The sequence below is a fragment of the Astyanax mexicanus genome, chromosome 17 (assembly GCF_023375975.1).
Source record: "Astyanax mexicanus isolate ESR-SI-001 chromosome 17, AstMex3_surface, whole genome shotgun sequence".
NCBI lineage: Eukaryota > Metazoa > Chordata > Actinopteri > Characiformes > Acestrorhamphidae > Astyanax > Astyanax mexicanus.
In genome coordinates, this window is record NC_064424.1 from 11,120,005 (window position 1) to 11,141,812 (window position 21,808).

General features: G+C 40.4%; 1 protein-coding gene across 2 annotated transcripts in view; it reads right to left on the reverse strand.

The window, feature by feature from the left end:
- ppp3ca (protein phosphatase 3, catalytic subunit, alpha isozyme) overlaps positions 1-21,808 on the reverse strand; it is a 90,648-nt gene that overhangs the window by 32,461 nt on the left and 36,379 nt on the right. For both annotated transcript variants that reach the window (XM_022676099.2, XM_022676098.2), the window contains exon 3: positions 2,874-2,998. In XM_022676099.2, the coding sequence (XP_022531820.1) occupies positions 2,874-2,998 (125 nt within the window). The remainder of the gene's footprint in view (positions 1-2,873; positions 2,999-21,808) is intronic.

Genomic DNA, 21,808 nt, shown 5'->3' on the forward strand with positions numbered 1-21,808 from the left:
CACAAAACAAAATAACTGAAATCTGTCACTTCGGACAACCATCAACAAGCTTCTTACACCTCTCAACTGGAATTTTGGACTCTCCTATTGCAAACTGCTCCAGGTCTCACATATTTGAAGGGTGCTTTTTTTCCTAACAGCAATTTTAAGTTTTTTTTTCTCTCCACAGGTGTTTAATGGGATTTAGATTCTGACTTATTGCTGGTCACTTCAGAACTCTCCAGCACTTTGTTTCCATCCGTCTCTGGGTGCTTTTTGATGTATGTTTGGGTTCATTGTCTTGCTGGAAGACCCTACATTGCAACCCAAAATCCCCCCACCTTAGTTTATATTCACACAGTCAAGGCACCAAGCATCTGAGGCATCAAAATAACCCCAAAACATCTTTGAACCTCCATCATATTTGACTGTACCTCTGCTTATATTGTCAAATTTTTATATCCCCATAGAATTCATTTTTTAAAACATTATTCAGCTCTATTCAAAAAGGTGTGGTTATTGTAAAAGAGCTGGGTTACACCAACGCCGGGGTGGGACTAATGACTGTATGGGTGGGAACATAGACTGTGTGAGCTCTGTGGAGGCAGCCCTTAGGGGCGGGTTTATTACACAGCGTCCATCTTTTTTACAGTCTCTGGTTTGCGCTGACACTGATGCACCCTGAGCCTGCAGGACAGCTCGAATTTCTTTGGAACTTGATTGGAGCTACAGACTATCACGTGTTGCAATATTTTATATTTTTCTCTTTTCTATCCGTGTGCAGGAAGATTAGCTACAGTAACATGGGTTGAAAACTTCTTGATTATGTTGGAGAAAGCATCATTAAGCATCATTAATATCTCAAGACCTCAAGACAGTTCTTTTCTCCTTTGTCTGTTTTCCATGCTACACATAATGCAAAGCTTCCAATCTCCAAGAGTCCAATCTCTCTTTTTCTCTGGTTTTAGGTGTGATTTCTATATTGCCCACAAGCATAACATGCTTAAAAGAAAGTTTTTTTGCCCACACATTTTTATCATTTTGTGTGGAAAATCATTTTGTCTGGCCCATTTTTTGCATTTGTTTGGTGAAATTATGTAAAATTTGCTGTTGTTTCAATACACATAAAGGTAATAATCAATGTTTATGGAAAAAAAAGTATATGTAACTGCAGTAAGTTCCTGGGAAAAAATACTTAATTCAACACTTTTGGACACAACTGTATATACACCTATGCATGAACAGTGCAAGGCCACAGCATGCACTCCCCCACACACTCCCACTTATGCGCACACACACACACACACACACACACACACACACACATACAAGAATCCAAACTGCACTAAAGCCTGCGTGAGGACCATGTGGTGTTAACAATATCGCGATTACATAACATATGCTATTACAACCACTGTCATCCTTCATAACCACAACACTCGCTGGCTGCCTACAGCCGGAAACATGAAGCTGTGCAGCTCCAGAACACAGCTATAGCTCACAATCCTCTCCTAGTATTATTAATGCTGGACCACAACACCACATGAACCATGATTAAAGAGTCCAGCTGATTGATCAAATCAAATCAAGTTGTCCGTGCGTGCGTTCAAATGGACAAAACCCCTCCAACCCCTCCAACAAGGGCATCTGGACATGACTGATTATATATACGGTATAGTGCAGTGAATATTGTGTATATGCATGTGTGTGTGTTGAGTGTGAGCATGAGTGTGTGTGTGTGCTGAGGTGGGGGTTAATCATCCTCTGGGGGAATGAAGGGAAAGATGGAGTAATTGGTCATGTCAGTCCAGTGTGTCAGTTCAGAAGGCCCTCTATTCCCTGATTGGTGACTCTGCTCTGGACTGGAGGCTGAGGTGACAGAGCTGTTCATCTTCATCCTCATCCCAAAGGGACGGCCAACAACAGGGCAAGGTACCACATCACGGCATCAGATCCATATCTCAAACAGGTTTATGTGCTAAGACCCCCAACAGTCTTACTACCCTCCAGTCAGTTGGTTGAAATCGGGTTCTTCTGATTAAAATAGAAGATTAAGTAATTATTACAATTATAAAGCCATGGTTTTTATCTATCTATCTATCTATCTATCTATCTATCTATCTATCTATCTATCTATCTATCTATCTATCTATCTATCTATCTATCTATCTATCTATCTATCTATCTATCTATCTACACTCTAAAAAACAGAGGTACGATATGAGTACTTTTTTGTACTCAAAGGTACACTCTTCATAACTGTACCCTCAAAGGTACAATACTGGTCTTTACAGGGTCAGATTTCTTCCCTCTGAGGTACAAAGTAATTTCTACCAGCAATAAGTACAAATTTGTACCATTTAACCAGCCAAAGGGTACATTCAGTATTCTATATCACTGTACTAATAAACAATATATATTTTAATTGCACATTTTTTATTTGAAAGCCAGACAATTTTTGATCATCAAGTTTTTGAGCCATATTAAGTTGATGATAATGTTTATAATCTTTATAATCTTTACTGGCACAAAAACCATGGGTACAAAAATGACTTTCACTAAAAGGTACTTTTTTGTACCTCAATATAAGGTACAGCCCTCTTATTGGCGGGGCTTTATCTGTAAACAGACGCCATGCTGAGCAGTACAAGAACTTCCATTCATATTTTAGATCAGTGACTGGTCTCCTCATGCCTATTTCATTTTTTAATGCTATGACAAGTAACTGGCTACACATAAATTAACATTGAAATGGCTGTTCCAAAAAAGAAGATCCAGAGAGAAATAAATGCTCATTTTAAGCATTGTTTTGGTCAAAAGCAACATATAACAGGCCCCACATATAAACACAAATATAAGCATTTTTTAATCCTGCATTTGGTCTGTACTCTTACCTCGATACTGAAATAGCCCCGGTCCACGTAGTCTCCCAGGAAGAGGTATCGCGTTGTGGCTGGAGAGCCTCCCACCTCAAACAGCTTCATCAGGTCAAAGAACTGCCCATGGATGTCCCCGCACACTGTCGATAGATACAGAGAGAGAGAGAAAAAGAAAATGAGAACAATTATTTAATATGAATTATTCTCCTCTCACTGAAGCAAGCAGAGAGAGAAAGTGAGATGCATACACTGCCTGGCCACCAATAAAAAAAAGGTCACACACTCCAATATTTTTTTGGAAAGCTTTGATTGTGGCATGCATTCACTGTGGCATTGTTTCAATAAGCTTCTGCAATGTCACAAGATTCATTTCAATACAGTGTTGCATTAATTTTCACCAAGATCTTGCAGCAGCATTGATGATGGTAGAGTCTGACAGCTGCACAAAGCAGCTCTTCTCCAGCACATCCCAAAGATTCTCAATGAGGTTAAGATCTGGACTCTGTGGTGAACTCTCTCAATCCATGTGTGAAAATGATGATCTCATGCTCCCTGAATCACTCTTTCACAATTCCAGCCCCATAAATCCTGACAGTGTTATCTTGGAATATGGCCGTGTCATCAGGGAAGAAAAAATCCATTGATGGAATAACCTGGTCTATATTCAGTATATTCAGGCTCATTCTTTCAGCACATACTGTTGCTGAACCTAGACCTGCAGACCAACTGCAGCAACAACCCAACATAATTTACTTAGTTAAATCCAGTTGGTGACCTTTTTTTTGGCCAGGCAGTGTATGAATGAGTACCATACCATAACAGACCGGTCTCACTACTGCCTTTTCTTTCTAAAACATTAGAAAGAGCAGCTCTCAATCAAGTCTCTGGCTTCCTCACCCAAAATGACCTCCTGGACCAGAACCAATCTGGTTTCAAGAAAGGGCACTCTACTGAGACGGCTCTGTTGTCTGTGACAGAAGCGTTAAAAACTGCTAGAGCTGCAGGACAGTCCTCAGTGCTCATTCTGCTGGACCTCTCGGCTGCTTTCGACACTGTCAACCATGACTTCCTCCTAACTATACTCTTGAACATGGGGATCTCAGACAATGCGCTGTCATGGTTCAGATCGTACCTCACTGGGCGCTCGTTCAGGGTGTCATGGCAAGGACGGCTGTCCCCAGCCCACTCGTTACCCACTGGGGTTCCCCAGGGTTCGGTACTGGGACCTCTTCTCTTCTCAATATACACCACCTCTCTAGGTCGGGTTATCCTCTCACATGGTTTTTCCTACCACTGCTTTGCTGACGACACTCAGCTATACCTGTCGTTCTCACCAGATGATAACTCAATCTCTGCACGAATATCACAGTGTCTCTCAGACATATCCGCATGGATGAAGGAACATCACCTCCAACTAAACCTCTCAAAGACTGAACTTCTGGTCATACCAGCAAAACCTTCTATTCAACACAACTTTGCCATAACCATCGACTCTCTCTCTCTCTCACCGACAAAGGTTGCTAGGAACCTGGGTGTCATGGTTGATGACCAGCTTCTCTTCACGCACCATGTGGCCTCAGTTGCTCGATCCTGCCGCTTTGCGCTTTACAACATCGGAAAAATTCGACCGTTTCTGACGCAACAGGCCACCCAACTCCTGGTACAAGCTGTGGTAATCTCACGCCTCGACTACTGCAATGCCGTACTAACTGGCCTCCCGGCCTGTGTACTAAAACCACTACAGATGATTCAGAATGCAGCAGCACGTTTGGTCTTCAACCAACCAAAACGGGCACATGTCACCCCGCTGCTCATTGAGCTCCACTGGCTACCGGTTGCTGCTCGCATCAAATTCAAAGCGCTTACAATCGCCTACAAGGTGATGACAGTACAGAACAGCTCCTTCCTACCTGCACTCGCTCCTGAAGGCTTACGCTCCCTCCTGGCCGCTGCGCTCCTCCAATGAACGTCACCTCACTTTGCCAAACAAACATTCACACAAAGCAATCCAGACTGTTCTCATACAGAGTTCCCCAATGGTGGAACAAACTACCTTCCACTACCAGATCAGGAGAATCTCTTGCTATCTTTAAGAAACTCCTGAAGACAGAGCTCTTCAAAGAGCACTTACTCTCTTTCTAACCTCATCTCCTTCTTCCTCTTCTCTACTCCTCTATCCCATTATTTCCCTCTGACCTCCTTAAGGCCCTATCTATAGATTCTTTATTTTTAACTTCTATTATTTTTGTACTTAACCTCTTCTATTATTTGCACTTCAATATTGTAAGTCGCTTTGGACAAAAGCATCTGCCAAATGTAATGTAATGTAATGTAATCATATTGTACAAATAACATTTAATACATTTTTATGACATTTTAGAAAAAGAACATTTTGTCATATTTTTTGTGATTATAATTTATTGTAACTTTAAGGGTATTTATGGATAAACATTCTGCACTTTAGTCTTATGATATTTTTTTGCACGTTATTTTTTTCTTACATTATTACAATTTCTTGGTGATTATTTAGGGCCATATCGTATATTGTAATTCATTTTCAGCATTTTTCAAACAGACAGATCAAATGTAAATGTAGTTAATTATGTAATTAACTATGTAACAATTTGTTATATACTGTAGCAACAGAACAGCAATTATTTCAAAGTTGTCCTCTGCATTTTCTCATTTGGCTTCTCAAGAGAGTCCCTGATATAACCTACCCATACACACAGAATTTATATGAGTATCCACAGAGTTTCGAAATTACTCCTCTAATTGACTTCTGCAGAAAAAAGATGCTAAAATCACAAAAGAGAGGGAAATGGGTTTTATATGCTAAAAATAAAACAATATTAAATATATTATTTGTTTGTGAATTATGTACAATGTTTTCTAAGGAGGCAGATCAAATATAAATGTAATTCATTATGTAATTAACTATGTGTCTCTTAAATTACATCCAAATATTGTAATTATTGTAATATTGCGAAATAACGGCAATTATTACAAAATGTGTCTTGTGCTTTTTCTAATTTAGCTTCCAGATAGAGAGAGAGAGAGAGAGAGTCACTGATATGACCCACTCACACACACTGAGAGTATATATGAGTATATACCACAGAGCTCTAAAGTAAGTCCTGCTACAGGCCTCTCTTATTGACTGCTGCATAAATACGATGCTAAACTCCCAGCAGAGGGACATGGGTTTCATATACTACAAATATTACAACCCTGTATAGACACACATATACAGATATACATGCATATATATATGCTGTATATGAGTGACAGTTTAAAGGCTACAGTTGATTATTGTCTCTGCATATAGATGACTATAGATTTACACGTCAATATATTTAGATAACTGTTTACATGCCTGAGGGTGCTTTAAATCTTATGGCCAGAAGATCTATGTTGTCTCTTAGCTTGATGATCCACCCCCCAACCCCCCCCCCCCAACCCGAGAAGGAGCGAGAGAGGGAGGGAGGGAGAGAGAGAGAGATGCAAACTCTTGTTGCCATGGTGATGTGAATTTGATGAGAATAAATAATGAAATAAATGAGGAGTTTTCATTTCTCTCGCCTGGGCTCAGCGTTGGCATGGAGATGCTGCCTAGGCGTTTGCCCCTGAGGCCCTCCAGCCAGTTAGTATGTGGGTGTGGGTGTGGCCCCGGGCTGAAAGGACACACACACACACACATACTAACTGGCTGGAGGGCCTCAGGGGCAAACGCCTAGGCAGCATCTCCATACACATACATATATACACATGTGAAAAAGAATATAATATAGTGTACAGCTTAGAACTCATAAGAACACATTTAGGAGAAATACACTGAACACACTCTTCCCATCCCACAGGGTCGAGTTACTGAACTGTACAAGCTCACCACTGCTCATCACAAAAAAATCCAGTATTACATGAGGTTAAAGTGATTGTGTGGGTTCTGTATAAATCTGACTACTAAGGGACTCAAGGGACTCAAGGGAGGGCAGGGGGGGCAACCGCCTCCCATAGTGCCCCAAAGGCTGCAAAGGTATTATTAAACTGCCCTCTGGAGTGGTGAAAAAGCAACACAGTACCATATTTGCCATTCTTATGTAAAAAAAAAAAGCATGTGACTGTATAGGGTTCTCCTACAGATGACAAAAGAACATGATGAAGTGTTGAAGCAGTTAGATGTGCCTCTTATGAAGAGGCTTGTCCCACCAGTGAATTAAATATGATGTGGTGTGCTATAGGTGCCCAATCACAATGGGATAAACTGCATTTGATGATACAGGACCAAGCAAATTTCCAATAATAGCACAAAGCTAAAAGCTCATCCCCAATTCTTAAACTTGCTTGCATTTGAGTCTATTTATTTATTTATTTATTTATTTAGCAACATCTCATCTAGATTATACAGGCTCTAGGATGTAGGGTGTGCAGTATGGGTCCCCTTTTTATTTTTTTCTAATAAAAAAACATACACCCTTAACACACAAATGTGTTTAAATGTGTAGAATGTTATTGGACTATGGTGGAATACAATCTCATTTAACCTAATTAGATATTGCATCTCACAGGTTATTTTATTTTTAAATGTTATTAGCATTATGTGGATATTTCCAGTTCCTAAAAAAAGTTACATTTCTTGCTGTACCATACATAATGTGAATATATGAGCATATTTACCACTCTGTGATTGTATCTCAGAAAGAAACAAGCTGATTTTCGTTTATAAAAAAATTAAGAGAAAAGAAGAAAGCTTTACTGAAAGTTCTACCAGAAGACTCTAATGCTAAATCACATATTATCAATTCACTATAATAAGTATGTAATTGATAAAATATATAGGGATTAAAATGTTCCTTCTTGCATTATTGTCTCTGTAGTGGTTCTGCTAGAAATATTAACTTGTCTGTGAATGTCTAATTTCTATTACAGCGATGGTTTGCAGGATCATTGATGAGCCGATAGAGATGCTTGAATGAAGTCCTACTGGAAGGTTGCAGTGTTGCTGTCCTCTTGATGCGGTGTGTGTGGTAATTTATCTGAAACGATTATATCCATATATAGATCAGCTGTGTTAGCTTTTAGCCTAGCACCAGCTTTCATACTGTGGCCACTGCCTTTTACTAGCTTGCTTGCCAGCTTTGACTAGTGCTAACAAGGCTTTTACCAGTGGGCTGTTTGATCTTTTTTTAAATACTGTGATGTAACAGTTTTAGGACTTTGGAATCTGCCTGTTTTGTTAGATCTTTAGATTTGTCTCAGCATTCTATAAAGCTTGTCTAACCTATCTAACCTAGTTTCTTTAAAAGAATGCATTTATTTGTGTTTGGAACATAAGTTTGTTTGATATGAATGCTTTTTCTTCCAAAAGAAACAAACTGTAGCAAACATAAAAATACATGTAAAAATGTGAATTGAGTACGAGTGTTTGTGAGATTATGTGTGTGTATGTATGGTTGTACACACACTGACCAGACAGCTTGTGTGTGATGACCTACTGTAATTGCGTCAGGATATGTGACAAGATTGAAGAGCACAAGACCACAGGACTAAATCTCACTTCTTCTGTTTTCACTGTCCTCTCTCTCTCTCTCTCTCTCTCTCTCTCTCTCTCTCCCTCTCTCTCCCTCTCTCCCTCCCAACCTCCCTCCCTCCCTCCCTCCCACCTGCCATCTCCCGTCTCCCGTCTCCACTGATCCGCTCCGCTGTGGCCTTCGCCCACTCAGGGCTCAGAGCAGCACCGCTAACACGTAAAATGCTTTACAAGAGCATAAACAGCGACTGGCCGACCCTTTCAGCCTCGCAAATGTTCGCCTCCTCAAACACACATAAGCATTTATTTTTCATGCTTAATAAATTTAACATGTCGGCCTCCTTTTCTCAGCCCTGCCGCCTCGACAGACGAGCGGAGGCATCCTGTCAAATTCCGGAATACGCACCAAGTCGTGCTCTAAATCCATATCTAGATCAATACATCAATCCACAAAACCATCAATCAAGCAATCGAGCACCGTAAACCCCTGAACGCTCTCAGGGGACGGGACTTCAGACACAAGCTGGGTTTAATGAAAGACCAAACCATAGCCTGATTGGTGGAGGTCTCAAACGCATGCACAATGGGTCATTACCATGAGCCATAACACATTTTACAGTGCTGAGGCCTTAGCAGCAGTTAGCACACTAGTGCAACCAGGCAGAGCTTTTCTTGCTTTGCCTTAGGGGGAGCTTATAGAGAGAGAGAGAGCGAGAGCGAGAGCGAGAGAGAGAGAGAGAGAAAGATGAAGAAGATCTATTACCTGAAAGGCCAAAGCCCAAAAGGCCCCTCTTGCTGATAGCACCCCCCCACACACTCCTGCATCCACATACAGGAAGGACCTGATGATACGACAGCGATGTGACAAGATGAACTTTCCCTTATCTGGAGGCACTCGATCCTCCGCCTGCATAATAATCCCCTCTGCTTATTACATGCAAACGCCTCGCTGTCCATCACCCTACCTCTTTACACATGTCCCTGACTGCACGCGGCTGTATGCAGGTCCATATTTCACTTTCCAAATGCCATAGTTATCCAACTTACCTAGACATTGCACTCACTCACTCTCATTGAACACAATTAAGAATCTCCACTAGGGGCACTGCTAATACATATTATACTGTATACAGTATGTATCTCTGCCATTCCTCTCATCAGCAGTGATATTTCTGACTTTTCATCATCTGATAGAAGGGGGTTCATATAAGAGATTGTACATTGAATCTCCTATGTATCGATATCCAATTTTCAGCCAAAATATGTGACTGTTATCAGATGATATGGCTCTTATTTAACTGATCCTTTATAGAAGATTATCTATACAGATCTTTAAAAAAAATTAGAGACCACTTAAAAATGATTTTTTTTTTTCTGAACCAAATTGAAAATCTCTGCAATATAATAATCAGGAAAATGGATGGTCATGAGCCAGTAAAACCAAGCTGAACTGCTTACATTTTTACACCAGGAGTGGCATAAAGTTATCCAAAAGCAGTGTGTAAGACTGGTGGAGGAGAACATGCCAAAACAACAATGTTCATTTTACCCAAACATATACCTATAAATAGCAAAATCAGAGAAACTGATTAGAGACTTTAGAAACTGAAGTGATCTTTTATTTTTTTTCCAGAGCTGTAGGAAGCTGCAGTTCCTCGTTTAAATGCTAATAGATGGAACAACAGAGCTAGCGAACAGTTAGAGAAACCCACTAAAACCAATGTAGTACTTTACCTACATTTTCAGGATATGTAAAACTAGCTAGCGATAACTAGCTCTAACTCTAAGTGAAAAGATTTAAAGATTTTTGCACCCCTAACTGTATACCCCTCTCGAGAGTACATCACTCAGCCCAGTACATACTGGACTTACGTATCAGCAGGGGCAGCAAATGACCGCATTTAACCAATACCAAAAGTACAGCAGCAACAGTTATAAAACTAACAGCAGTTTAAATGTTGTCAATTATAAAAAGTAACCTACATTTCATCTTGCGAGACCATCTAGAATACCACAGTCTGACACTCTGAGTTGACTTGGCTCAACTCCTCACTAAAACTAGACTCGATTCTGTCCCAAATGCTCAGCTGCTCAACGTGCCAACACTCCGGTTACCGAGTATACAACACACTTGGCCCTATTCTGCATGGCCAATGTCAACTCTCAGCTACTCTCTTAATTCTCTTAATCTTAGAAGGAATAAATGAATAATAATTAACTGTATTGACTGTAATGCGCTTGCACCAGTGATAAATATATTATATGTATTAGAGCAACACTTCTGCAGTATGTTTTACGCAGGTACTACACCAGCGCTAAATCTAATCCATCACAAAATCTACAGTGGTGGAACTCAAAAGAAATTCTACCAACGAACAGCATGCTGAACAAAACCGCCCATTTCACAGATTCATCTCATCTGCGCTGCCAGTGTTTTGTTAAGCTGCAGCGGCTGTGTGAAGTGCGCGTCGTGCTCAGCGAGGGTGCCGTTTCTCCGGTGAGCGTCTCCAGGTCCTCTGGGCTTCTTTTTGCCAACTCCCTCCCAGCACAGCGTTTTCTGAAGTCAAACTTCAAACACCTTCCAGCCTGGCACAGCACCGCCACTGTTAACTGCCAGCCACGTTTTAAAAAAAAAGGCTTTGTAGATCTAGAGAGGTTTATATAATCCCCCCACCACCATGCCCACCTCCACGCCCAAAAATTGTCCAGTCACGTTGTGTGATGGGTGCTGCATAATGCATAGCAGAATCAAATGTACATACAGTAGCTGCATAGAGGAAAAGCAGGTCATGGCGGAGAAACAATACAGTGAAGAAACAGCACAATGCTGAACTCTTACATTGTGATCATTTGATGTAAATAAACTGATGTAAATCATTCTATAAGACTGCTGGCATTACAATACATTCAAATGTACTGTATGTAGTTGATGGCTGCACCTCATATTCATATTGTAAGTATTGGCCTCCCCAGTACATATATTGCTGTACATATACTGTACTTACAAGTATTTGCTAAAACCTTCTGGCATATACTCACTGCAAAATAGCTGCACCCTGAAAGATTATTTATGGAGTTACACATTCAGAAGTTGCGTGTTGTAATGCTTGTGTAGCCCAGATGTCTCAGCATGGAGTTGTAGAGGTTCCTAATGGTGTCCCACATGCAGCTTGAATATGCTTTGGAGTTTAAACAGTGCATCCAACAGCCTCCCATACATTTTAAATCAGGGATAGGTCTAGCGATATGGTTGACCATAGCATAGCATCTGAATCTTCAAGGCAAGCTCTTATGATGGCAACAGTATGTGGATGAGCTGCCGGATTGTCCTGCTGGAATTCCACACTCAGAAAAAAGTTAGTAGGGCCACTGGTTACAGGACCTCATGGCGAAGGGCTGGGCTGTGAAAGTGCCAAGTGCTAATCAAGACCAAAAGGTAATATTTTTGGTCATTGTACCAAATTTCATCCCACACCATGATACAAGGCCTTCTTGATGTGCAATGTGTGTAAAATGTGGGAGTTTTTCATTCAAATTTCTGGTTTTACTATCCACACATAAGCCTTATCCCAACAGGTTTAGTTTCTCAGGGGGTCCTGGAGTAATCTTCTCTTTTATTTGGGGTCCTCTGTGATTTTATTCCTGTCCAGAACGACCATGTATATATGTGTTTTTCTCAGATGTCCTCTGAGAAAATTACAGGCTGAATTATCTACCGTTTTTCAGTGAAATCTGTGGTCCTTCAGTAATTTTAGTCCTGTTCAGACTATCATCTCTGAGTTTCTTCACCTCGCGTTTAATAAAATAGCACCATAATTACACATTGGGCGCGTGTTTCCACAGAGATCCATGGAAAAACACAACAGCGAGTGTAAATGAAGGAGCTACTGAATGTAATATCATGTGACCGAGAAAGTCAACAGGAAAAAACTCACTGGTCCTCCAGTTTTTTCAATTGCAGTCTGGATGCAAGATTTTTATTACTAGTAGTAGAAGTGTTTTTTTACAGACGTCCTCCTGAGAAACTAATCCCTTCCGGATAGGGCTATAAACATATTTGCATCTTTTCTTGCATCTACTTTTCTTTTTTCCTCTAGATTTCTGACTTTCGTATCCTGTTTTTTATTAAATTTGTGGCTCAAACTTTAAACAAAACAATGCAGGCCAATTGTCAACCGTGTCACGTTACTGACTCATGAATGCAGGTTTAATATACTGTGAGGGGTGGTCACAGCACAATCACAACACATGGCAATGTAATCACTATACCAGCAATCTGGTGATTTTACTGCAGCCCTGGCTAATGGTTCTGTAGACGAAGAAGCTCAATATTACCAGTTACCAATCTTCTGTCCCTGCAATTCCAAATCTGATTTATCAAACTGAATCCAACGAAACTAAAGCTGCAGGTCAGGCGTGTTGGACGTGGGCTGGAGCTCTGCAGGATCGAGAGCGTAGATGAAGGGAGCGGGGATGAAGCAGCTTCATCCATCACCGCTCATCTCTGGCTTGTTGGACTACTATAACATGTCATTTATCTTTTTTCCACACCTCACTTTCTCTTCTCAATGGCATTCCTGAAGTTCATTTTCTTTCAGCTCATTCTTATAGTTTCTCCCCCTCCCCTCACACAGCCTTTTCCACTGCACTGGAGTTTAATCTCCTCCATCTCTTACTCTCCTCCCTTTTTTCTCTCCTCTTCCTGCTCCCTCATCCTTTATTACAAGGCCCATTTTTCAAAACAAACACTTTTTTTAGGAGAGTAGAAAACAGAGAGGCTTTCCTTTAGTTCGGCCTAATTATCAGGAATCCTTGCGGTGTGAGGAGGTGAATTTTTAGCTCCCAGCTCTACAAAATGCCTGCAGTGGATAAAGCTTTGAGTTGAAGTGGGAAAAAGATTGGAAGTGTCAAAACAGAGATAGGAGAAATTGCGGTGACAGCAGCATTATGTAGATTCAGCATGGCTTTTCCAGTGCAACTGGACTTAATGAGCGAGAGAGAGAAAGAAACACACACACATTCACACAGCACCAATCAGCTTCAGCGTGAATAGATGATTCTTTCCTCAGTGTGTGTGTGTGTGTGTGTGTGTGTATGAGTGTATATGCCCATGTGTGTGCATGTATGCTAATGTGTGTATGTGTGCGTGCCCAGTCTTGATTAACAATAGTGTTACACAGGGGCTATACAGCCGAGTGAAAGTGGCGACAAATGTGAGCAGAGATGACTTTGTTTTCCATTATGGCGGCTCACAAAGGCAGCGGCTCTATTCACAATGACACTTCCTCACATGCACATCGCCTCCTGCATATTTCATATCCTCCTGACATCAATAATAGACAATACTGCAGCAAAAAAAAAAAAAAAAAAACTTCTGCCGTCCCAATTTTGGCCAATCTGAAAACATAATTAGAGAGGACAGTCTACATAGAGTCTACCATATAAAATATGTGTTTTCATCAATTTACACTGCTACGTAATTACCCAACCCACTCATTAGGACTCTATAGCCCCTATCACTAGTGATGCCCCAGTTACAGGAGAGTGAAGACTAGCACATGCCTCCTCTGATACATGTAAAGTCAGACTCCACCTCTTTTAGAACTGCTGCCGAGTAGCATCACAGCACACTCGGAAGAAAGCGCAGCGACTCAGTTCTGATACATGAGCTAACAGATGCCTTGTGCTGATCGACATCACCCTTTGTAAAGATGTTGGGAGAGAGCGCCATCTACCCACTTAGAGAGAGCAAGTCCAATTGTGCACTTCATACACCACCACCATACCAGTACAGTGCTACTAAGAATAATGAGCCACCACGTGCTAAGTGCTGAAACTATGATCAGGAGATCGCCGGTTTGAATCCTGTTTATGTAGCTTGGCATCGAAAATGCCAAAATGAGAAATACATTTATTAAAAAAGAGACAGTGAGTCACCACCCAAATAATAATAGCTACTCTGCGGGGGTTCTGTGGAGTAGTGTCAATTAATGAGAAACAGATACAGAACTTACAGTCATAAATACAGTAATTATAGGACTACATAAGGCATCTCAAAATGGTTAGAAGAAATTACTGTATATGATTTTTGATTTTTGGTATTTCTTTGACTCCTTGAGATTATTTTATAAGTTTTAAGTTTTTTTTTATGATGATGAAAACAAAGTTATCATGCTGCCCCATTAATTACAAAGTTTAAAAAAAAATTGACATATTGTACTCGGTTGAGTGCCATCATTTTGGGAACCAAACCATTGCATGCAAACAACCTGTACACTTTTTTATAACTATATTAAATTAGATGGTAACCTGATTAGATGGTAGGCACAATATTAGAATATTGTCATGTATTTGTCCAGCCCTAGTAACAAAGAGATGGTCAGAAAAATGTCAAAAAATGTGACTGGACTGTACGTTAGAGCTTAGATTCTCTTCCCGAACCCGACCTGACCCGAGGCCCGACCTGAAATCGGGTCAGTTCGGGCCGAGATTTCCCACCTCATTCCTCGGGCCGGGTCGGGTCGGGCTCCAGAAAATAGTCTGAGATGTAGGCATCTGTTTTTTTAATTATATTTTTATTTTTAAATAAAATAAGCTCTGGTGTGATAATCACAATGTTGCTAAGTAACCAATTATTGTTGTTAACGAAAACGAACCAAATAACCAAAACTGAAAGTAAAAAAAACTTTTATTTATTTATAATCGCTGTTTTCACTACGGCAGTTCAACAGCGGCGGGTGTTGTGCCGATTCTGTCCGTGAAGCGGGAGTCGGATTCGGCACAACAGCGGCAGCGCGGCGGCACCTCGCGGTCCGCTGTGTTAGTTGTAAGCGCTCGCGCCAGCCGCAAAATACGTCAAAAAACACTGAGGGATCTGCAGAATTATGTATGGGACTAGAATATGAGCACGAGGAGATAAAAGAGAAACAGGAGATACAGTATGTGAGAACCTTTACCTGTGAGTAGCTCATACACCAGAACACGCAAATCTCTCTCTTTCGCACGTGAACTCCTCCGCGTTTGACCTGCAGCACTGTGTGTAGCTGTTCTTAAAAATCATTTTAATTAAATAATAGTTCTATGCTTCTATGTTACAGTGTTAACTAACATAATTCTGATCATATTTTGCTTATTCAAACAGCCCGAAAACAGGCAGTTTATGGTTTGGGTTGGGTCGGGCTCGGGCAGAATGTGAACGGGCTCGGGCTGGGTCGGGGCGGATTTTTTGGGCCCAATCTAACCTCTACTGTACATGTAGCTGAATATGCACGTTTGTTTAATACCTAACCCTAGTCTTAATATAATCTTATCCTTCATCACAAATTAAAGCCTAATTGGTTCTGCCCATTTTATTGGCCTTGGCATTGTAGGCTATCCCTGATTTTTCTTCTGGTTACTCTATAGCCTTGCTCTGAAAATGTGCACACATGCTTACACATGAGGAAAGAACCCAGCGAGCACACGTTTCCATACGTGTGTCCATACATCGCATGTGTGCACACCCACGCAGATCTAAATCACCCAAGTGAAGCCCTGCAAGCTCTAAATGATGGAAATACCAGCCGTCTCTTCTGATGTTCATGTGTGTTCAACAGCAAAAGGGATGGGGGGGTTTGCTCTCACACGCCGCCCACTTCAGGCACACAGGGTGCAGGCAGAGAGAGAGAGGAGAAAGAGAGAGAGGGAGAGAAGAGAAGGAGAGAGAGAGAGAGAGAGAGAGAGAGAGAGAGAAAGCTGGGCTGTGAGGAGAAGATGACTCAGAGGTGTAGGTGTGTGTTCTGCACCATCAGATCTCCTCTCTCCCTCTCTTTCTTCTTCTCCTCTCTCTCTCTCTCTTTCTCTCCCCCTCTCTCTGCTCTTCTGATTTACTGATGGATTTAAGCAGCGCTGCTAGAAAAAAAAGGCAGCAAGCAGAGAACTGTGAAGGGCCGCTAGAAGAGCACTATACTATTCCGCTCAGATTCTGACTAAACCGAGTGACGCTGCCTGGCTGCTTTCAGAAACACAGCTGCAGGGTTACCTGTGGGTTACAGCTCAAATCTCATTGTCTGTGATCTAGGAAGCTACTGCTTCACTGCCGAGGTGATTGTTGATGGCTTGATTAGTGAACAGTGTTGAGTGTGTGCTTTTTTCTTTTCTGGATTACATTTAATTGCAACCAAAAAAAAAAAAGGTCACAAACTCTAATATTTAGTTGGACCGCCTTTAGCTTTGATTCACTGTTTGATTCAACACATTCACTGTTGCATTGTTTCAATAAGCTTCTGCAATGTCACAAGATTTATTTCAATCCAGTGTTGCTGGATTAATTTTTCGCAGCATTGCAGCAGCATTAGATGATGGTAGAGTCTGACCACTGCACAAAGCAGCTCTTCTCCATCCAGCACATCCCAAAGATTCTCAATGAGGTTAAGATCTGGTGAACATGATGATCATGTGTGAAAATGATGATCTCATGCTCCCTGAATCACTCTTTCACAATTCCAGCTCCATGAATCCTGACATAGTCATCTTGGAATATGGCCATGTCATCAGGGAAGAAAAAATACATTGATATCCTGGAATAACCTGGTCTATATATTCAGTATATTCAGGTAGAGTCAGCTGACCTCATTCTTTTAGCACATACTGTTGCTGAACCTAGACCTGCAGACCAACTGCAGTAACCCTATGATAAAACCATACACCTCCTCTGTTAAGTAGAGTTATTAAACATGTCAAACATGCAGAGCTGCTAGAATCTCAAACCAAACCACACACTGATTAGCCATGTTCAGACAGCAGTAGTTTCACATTGGCAAGTAGATTTATGTAATTATTAGCCAGTGATTTTAGTCCCATCTGCAACAATTACAGCCATAAATATAACCCTAGATTATATTATTCCTGCGTGAATAAAATGTAATATTTTCCATTCTATCAATTGAAAACATTTTCCATGTTTTTTTCACAAATATGTCAAATGTGTAAAATATTAGACACTACTTAGTTCACGCTTACCTCCCATCTGTGACAAATGATCGGTTCAATCTAGAAGATGAGCCAAAAGCCAACTTTTCAGAGGTGCCACACTTATATAGCCCACATATGTGTTATGAGCATGTATGCTAATTTTCACATGATAATTTCTTTATTACTAACAATCTAATTTATTTATATAGCGCTTTTTACAAAAAATGAGGTAGTAGGATAAAACATTAAACATACAACCCAGAGTCTCCAACAGAGTATCAACAGAGGCAAGGAAAAACTTCCTCAGAGCTGGAGGAGGAACCAAGGCTAATGTTGACCTTGTACTATCACATATACTATCAATATAATAAGGAAGGGGACTCATCTCTGTTCAGACAACTTATAAATGAATGTAAAAGGAATTATACCTCCACATATATCTAATATATTCAGGTGAATAGCCACAATAGCAGTGGAAGTGGATTATAAGAAGGTGTTAGTAGTGCATAAATTGAGTAGCCGCTCCCATCTCAGTCATTTATGCAGAGATGTCTTTTTCTCTGCGTAAATGTTTTCTTTATTACAGTGTTACATATATATATATATATGCATTTTTTTTACTATATTACACAACCAAAATCAGTATCTAAATTATGTCCATTTATACAAATAACACAATGTCACACACTGTCACAAACCACATGAGCAAGTCTATTTGACTTTAACTACATTTTGAGCAATTATTTTACATATGCTTCCTTTATTATTTGTTAGATGGTTCTTCCTTAGCTTTAGGAAATGTAGAAGAAGCTACAACTTCATGCTTTCCCTCTTTGGACTAATGAGGAAATTGTAAATGGTGTAATTCTGATTTTTGGCAGAAGCGCAGCTTTAAGGGCGGCAGTCGTCTGTGCAGAGATGAGACAGCAGAAATCACTCACAGGCAGATCCTGTGACATCCTCCTGAGACTGAGAGTGGATATCATTTACGCCATGCTACGGCATTTACCAGCTACCAATGGAGAAACTGAGAAGAGAGATGAGTACGCTGACATTTCACCCGCAGGTTCCCTTTTTTTTCACAGAGAAAAGCTTCGCCGGTGATATGGACTGCATGTATGTGACACTTAGAGAGGGAGGCTTTTCACTCAAACCCCCCGCTGCATCCCTCGTTCTAATATGATGAGTGCGCAGCAGAGAGAGAGACAGTGGAAACAAATATGCCTGAGAATCACCCTGAATCCAGTGATGAGACTTCAAAGTGACAGCTACCTTCAAACTGCACGCCAAGGCTCTTGTGAAGCTCGTTCACTTTACTGCCTTTTGTTTTCATCTTTTCCCTCCCTCCCTCTCTCTCTCTTTCGCTTTTCGTGAAAACTTTCAGTCGGGTACTTTGGAGTTTATTTTTGCATTTCAGGTCAGGATTGGGCACACTTTCTGTCAGCCTATTTCTCTCTGCTTTAGCTTTCAGAACTCCCATGTGCTGTTTTGTGTCAAAGGCAGTTTTGGCATGAATAGGGGTAACTGACACACTGAGACATGGGCAGGACACAACAACAGTGTTCACTATTAACAGACTGTACTGTAAAGAAGTGCCATAGAATGAGGTGCCATAGAATGGCACCAAATATAAATGTATATGTGGCATGAAGACAACCATAGGCTACGTTCACATTTCCAGGCTGAAGTGACTCAAATCTCTGATTTTTTGCTCAATGTGGCTAAGATCTGATTTTTTTCATGGCTGTGTGAATGTGCCAAATCAGATTTTTTAAAATCAGATTTGAATCACTTTCATATGCGGTCTTAAATCGGATACGTATCCGATCCATGGACATGCAAAATGAATGTCAGCAGTCAATTTGAAATTCTCTTCAACTCTTGTACCCTCATATCTCTGTCCCTAAAACGCCTCATTTGCGGTTTGCTTTTGCTGTTTAGCTGCAAAAACAGCAAAAGCAAACCGCCTGACTTTTTTTTTTCCTCCTCGACCTGATCATGTACTTCAGACCAGCTGTTTGCTGTTTCTCCACTCCAGCAAAAGATGCTCCACATTTGAGCTGCTAACAAACACATCCATTTCCCTTTATAAAGCTACGAGTCGTCTCTTAAATATGAGTTTTTTTGTTGTTGGTAAAGAAGGTGACATTTTTACACGTATCAGGACAGATTTGTTCACATTACACACAGATATGGGTCACTTACATTTGTGAATGTGAACCATCAAGATAGCCAAATCAGATCTGAGGAAAAAATTTGGATCTGAGCAATGTGGCTTGTAATGTGAACGTAGCAATACAGACATATAAAGGTTTGTGTGGTTGTATGTAGGTCAGTGGCACTCATACTCTTTTTTTTATGTGGTGCCAAAAATATGGTAACAACAAATTCCCAAAAAGGAGGTTGCATATGGACACCCCTTTAAGTCGTAATTTCTAGTGAGAAACTCTAGAAGACAAATTTTATACCAGAAAGGTTATGTACGGTAGCTCTCGGCTTAGTGCAAGCTTTAAAGCCAAACTCAGCAGTAGGCTTGGAGCATGTCTGCCCCAATGCAAACAAGTAGTTATTGATAACAGATCTCACTGTGTTGATGGATAGAGTAAGCTCTGCTGTTTGGTATGCTACATGTATAACATCTGTACGTTATTCTGGTATTCAGAACACGAACAAGAAGTTGTCAGCTGAATGCAGCTTTTAGACGAATTCTGAGTTATATTGAAATATCAAAGATTTTTTTTTTATGAATGAATGAATTAATGAAGTTTAACTTATGTAGCGCCTTTCTAGAAACTCAGAGACGCTTTACAATTTACATATATTACGCACAACCATTCATACTCAGCTCTCATCCACACACCGGTGAGAAGAAGCAGCCAATAGTTCACAGAGTACTCTCAACCAGAAACCACCCGCCAAATGGAGGACTGTTTTCGGGCACTACAGCATTTTAACCAAATTCATATCTGGGCACACAGTCCTACATACATACCACACACTTACACATACACACCAGATATTTTTTTCTGGGCAATTTAGATTATCCAATTTAACTGATCTCCATGTTTTTGGACTATGGTAGGAAAACAGACACACAGACACAGGAAGAACATGGAAACTCCACCCAAACAGTGCTGGGAGGCGAACGTGCTAACCACTAAGCCACCGTTATTGAAATATTTTCTACTGCAATGAATTTACCCTATACAGTTTATCATTCTATTCATAGCAACGTAAATACTCTGCTAGTTCAGTTTCCTTAAAGGAGCAGTAAGAACAAAACCTTGTGTCCACCATTTTTCTTGTCACTCCAACAAAGAGCACTTTACCGTGACCCACACATAATTCCAACTTCTGACTATAGTATATGAATGCAGCATCGGTCCTGATATGCCATTGCAGAGGGCATGTGTTTCCTCTACTCTAATATACTTAAATGAACTGGTGGGTGGGTCTTTACTGATCTTCATCTAATAAAATAAAATACACTGCCTGGCCAAAAAAAAAGTCACCACTTGTATTTAAATAAGTAAATGATGTGGGGTTGGTTGAAGCTGCAGCTGGTCTGCAGGTCTAGGTTCAGCAACAGTATGTGCTGAAAGAATGAGGTCAGCTGACTACCTGAATATACTGAATATAGACCAGGTTATTCCATCAATGGATTTTTTCTTCCCTGATGATCATGGGCATATTCCAAGATGATAATATCAGGATTCATGGGTCTGGAATTGTGAAAGAGTGGTGCAGGGAGCATGAGATCATCATTTTCACACATGGAGAGAGTTCCCCACAGAGTCCAGATCTTAACCTCATTGAGAATCTTTGGGATGTGCTGGATGGAGAAGCGCTGCTTTTTGCAGTGGTCAGACTCTACCATCATCAATGCTGCTGCAAGATCTTGGTGAAAAATTAATGCAACACTGTATTGAAATAAATTTGGAATGTGCAGGACTGAGAAAGAGGTCATCTTTTATTTTTGTCTGACACAGAAATGCATTTCTAAATTTTCACCAGTTAATCAATTCAGTTAAGTCAAAAGAATTATTGTAATTGAAAAATTAAATACTCTTAATTTGTTCTTTCATTTAACCATTACAGTACAAGCCTAAGTTAGCTATGTTTGCTAATTAGCAATGTATATTACTCTTTGGATTTCTTAAATTAGTAGTTACTTGATTTGTAAATACATAAAATAATTTACTGTACTGTATTGAGTCTGAACTCACTCCAACAGATCACACATTTTTACAAGCATACTGAACCTGCTAACTGGTTAGCATCCTAGCAAACATTGCTCTGTACTGTACAGTCCTCCATGAGGGATGTTAGAATGTTAGACATTAGAATCCATTACATACCACAATTAAAGCAATTTACACTTATTTGCCACAACACACCCACATCACATTCTGCCTGCTAAAAATGAATATGACTCATATTTTAAAGAGTGTAGAAAATGGCTGTGGTT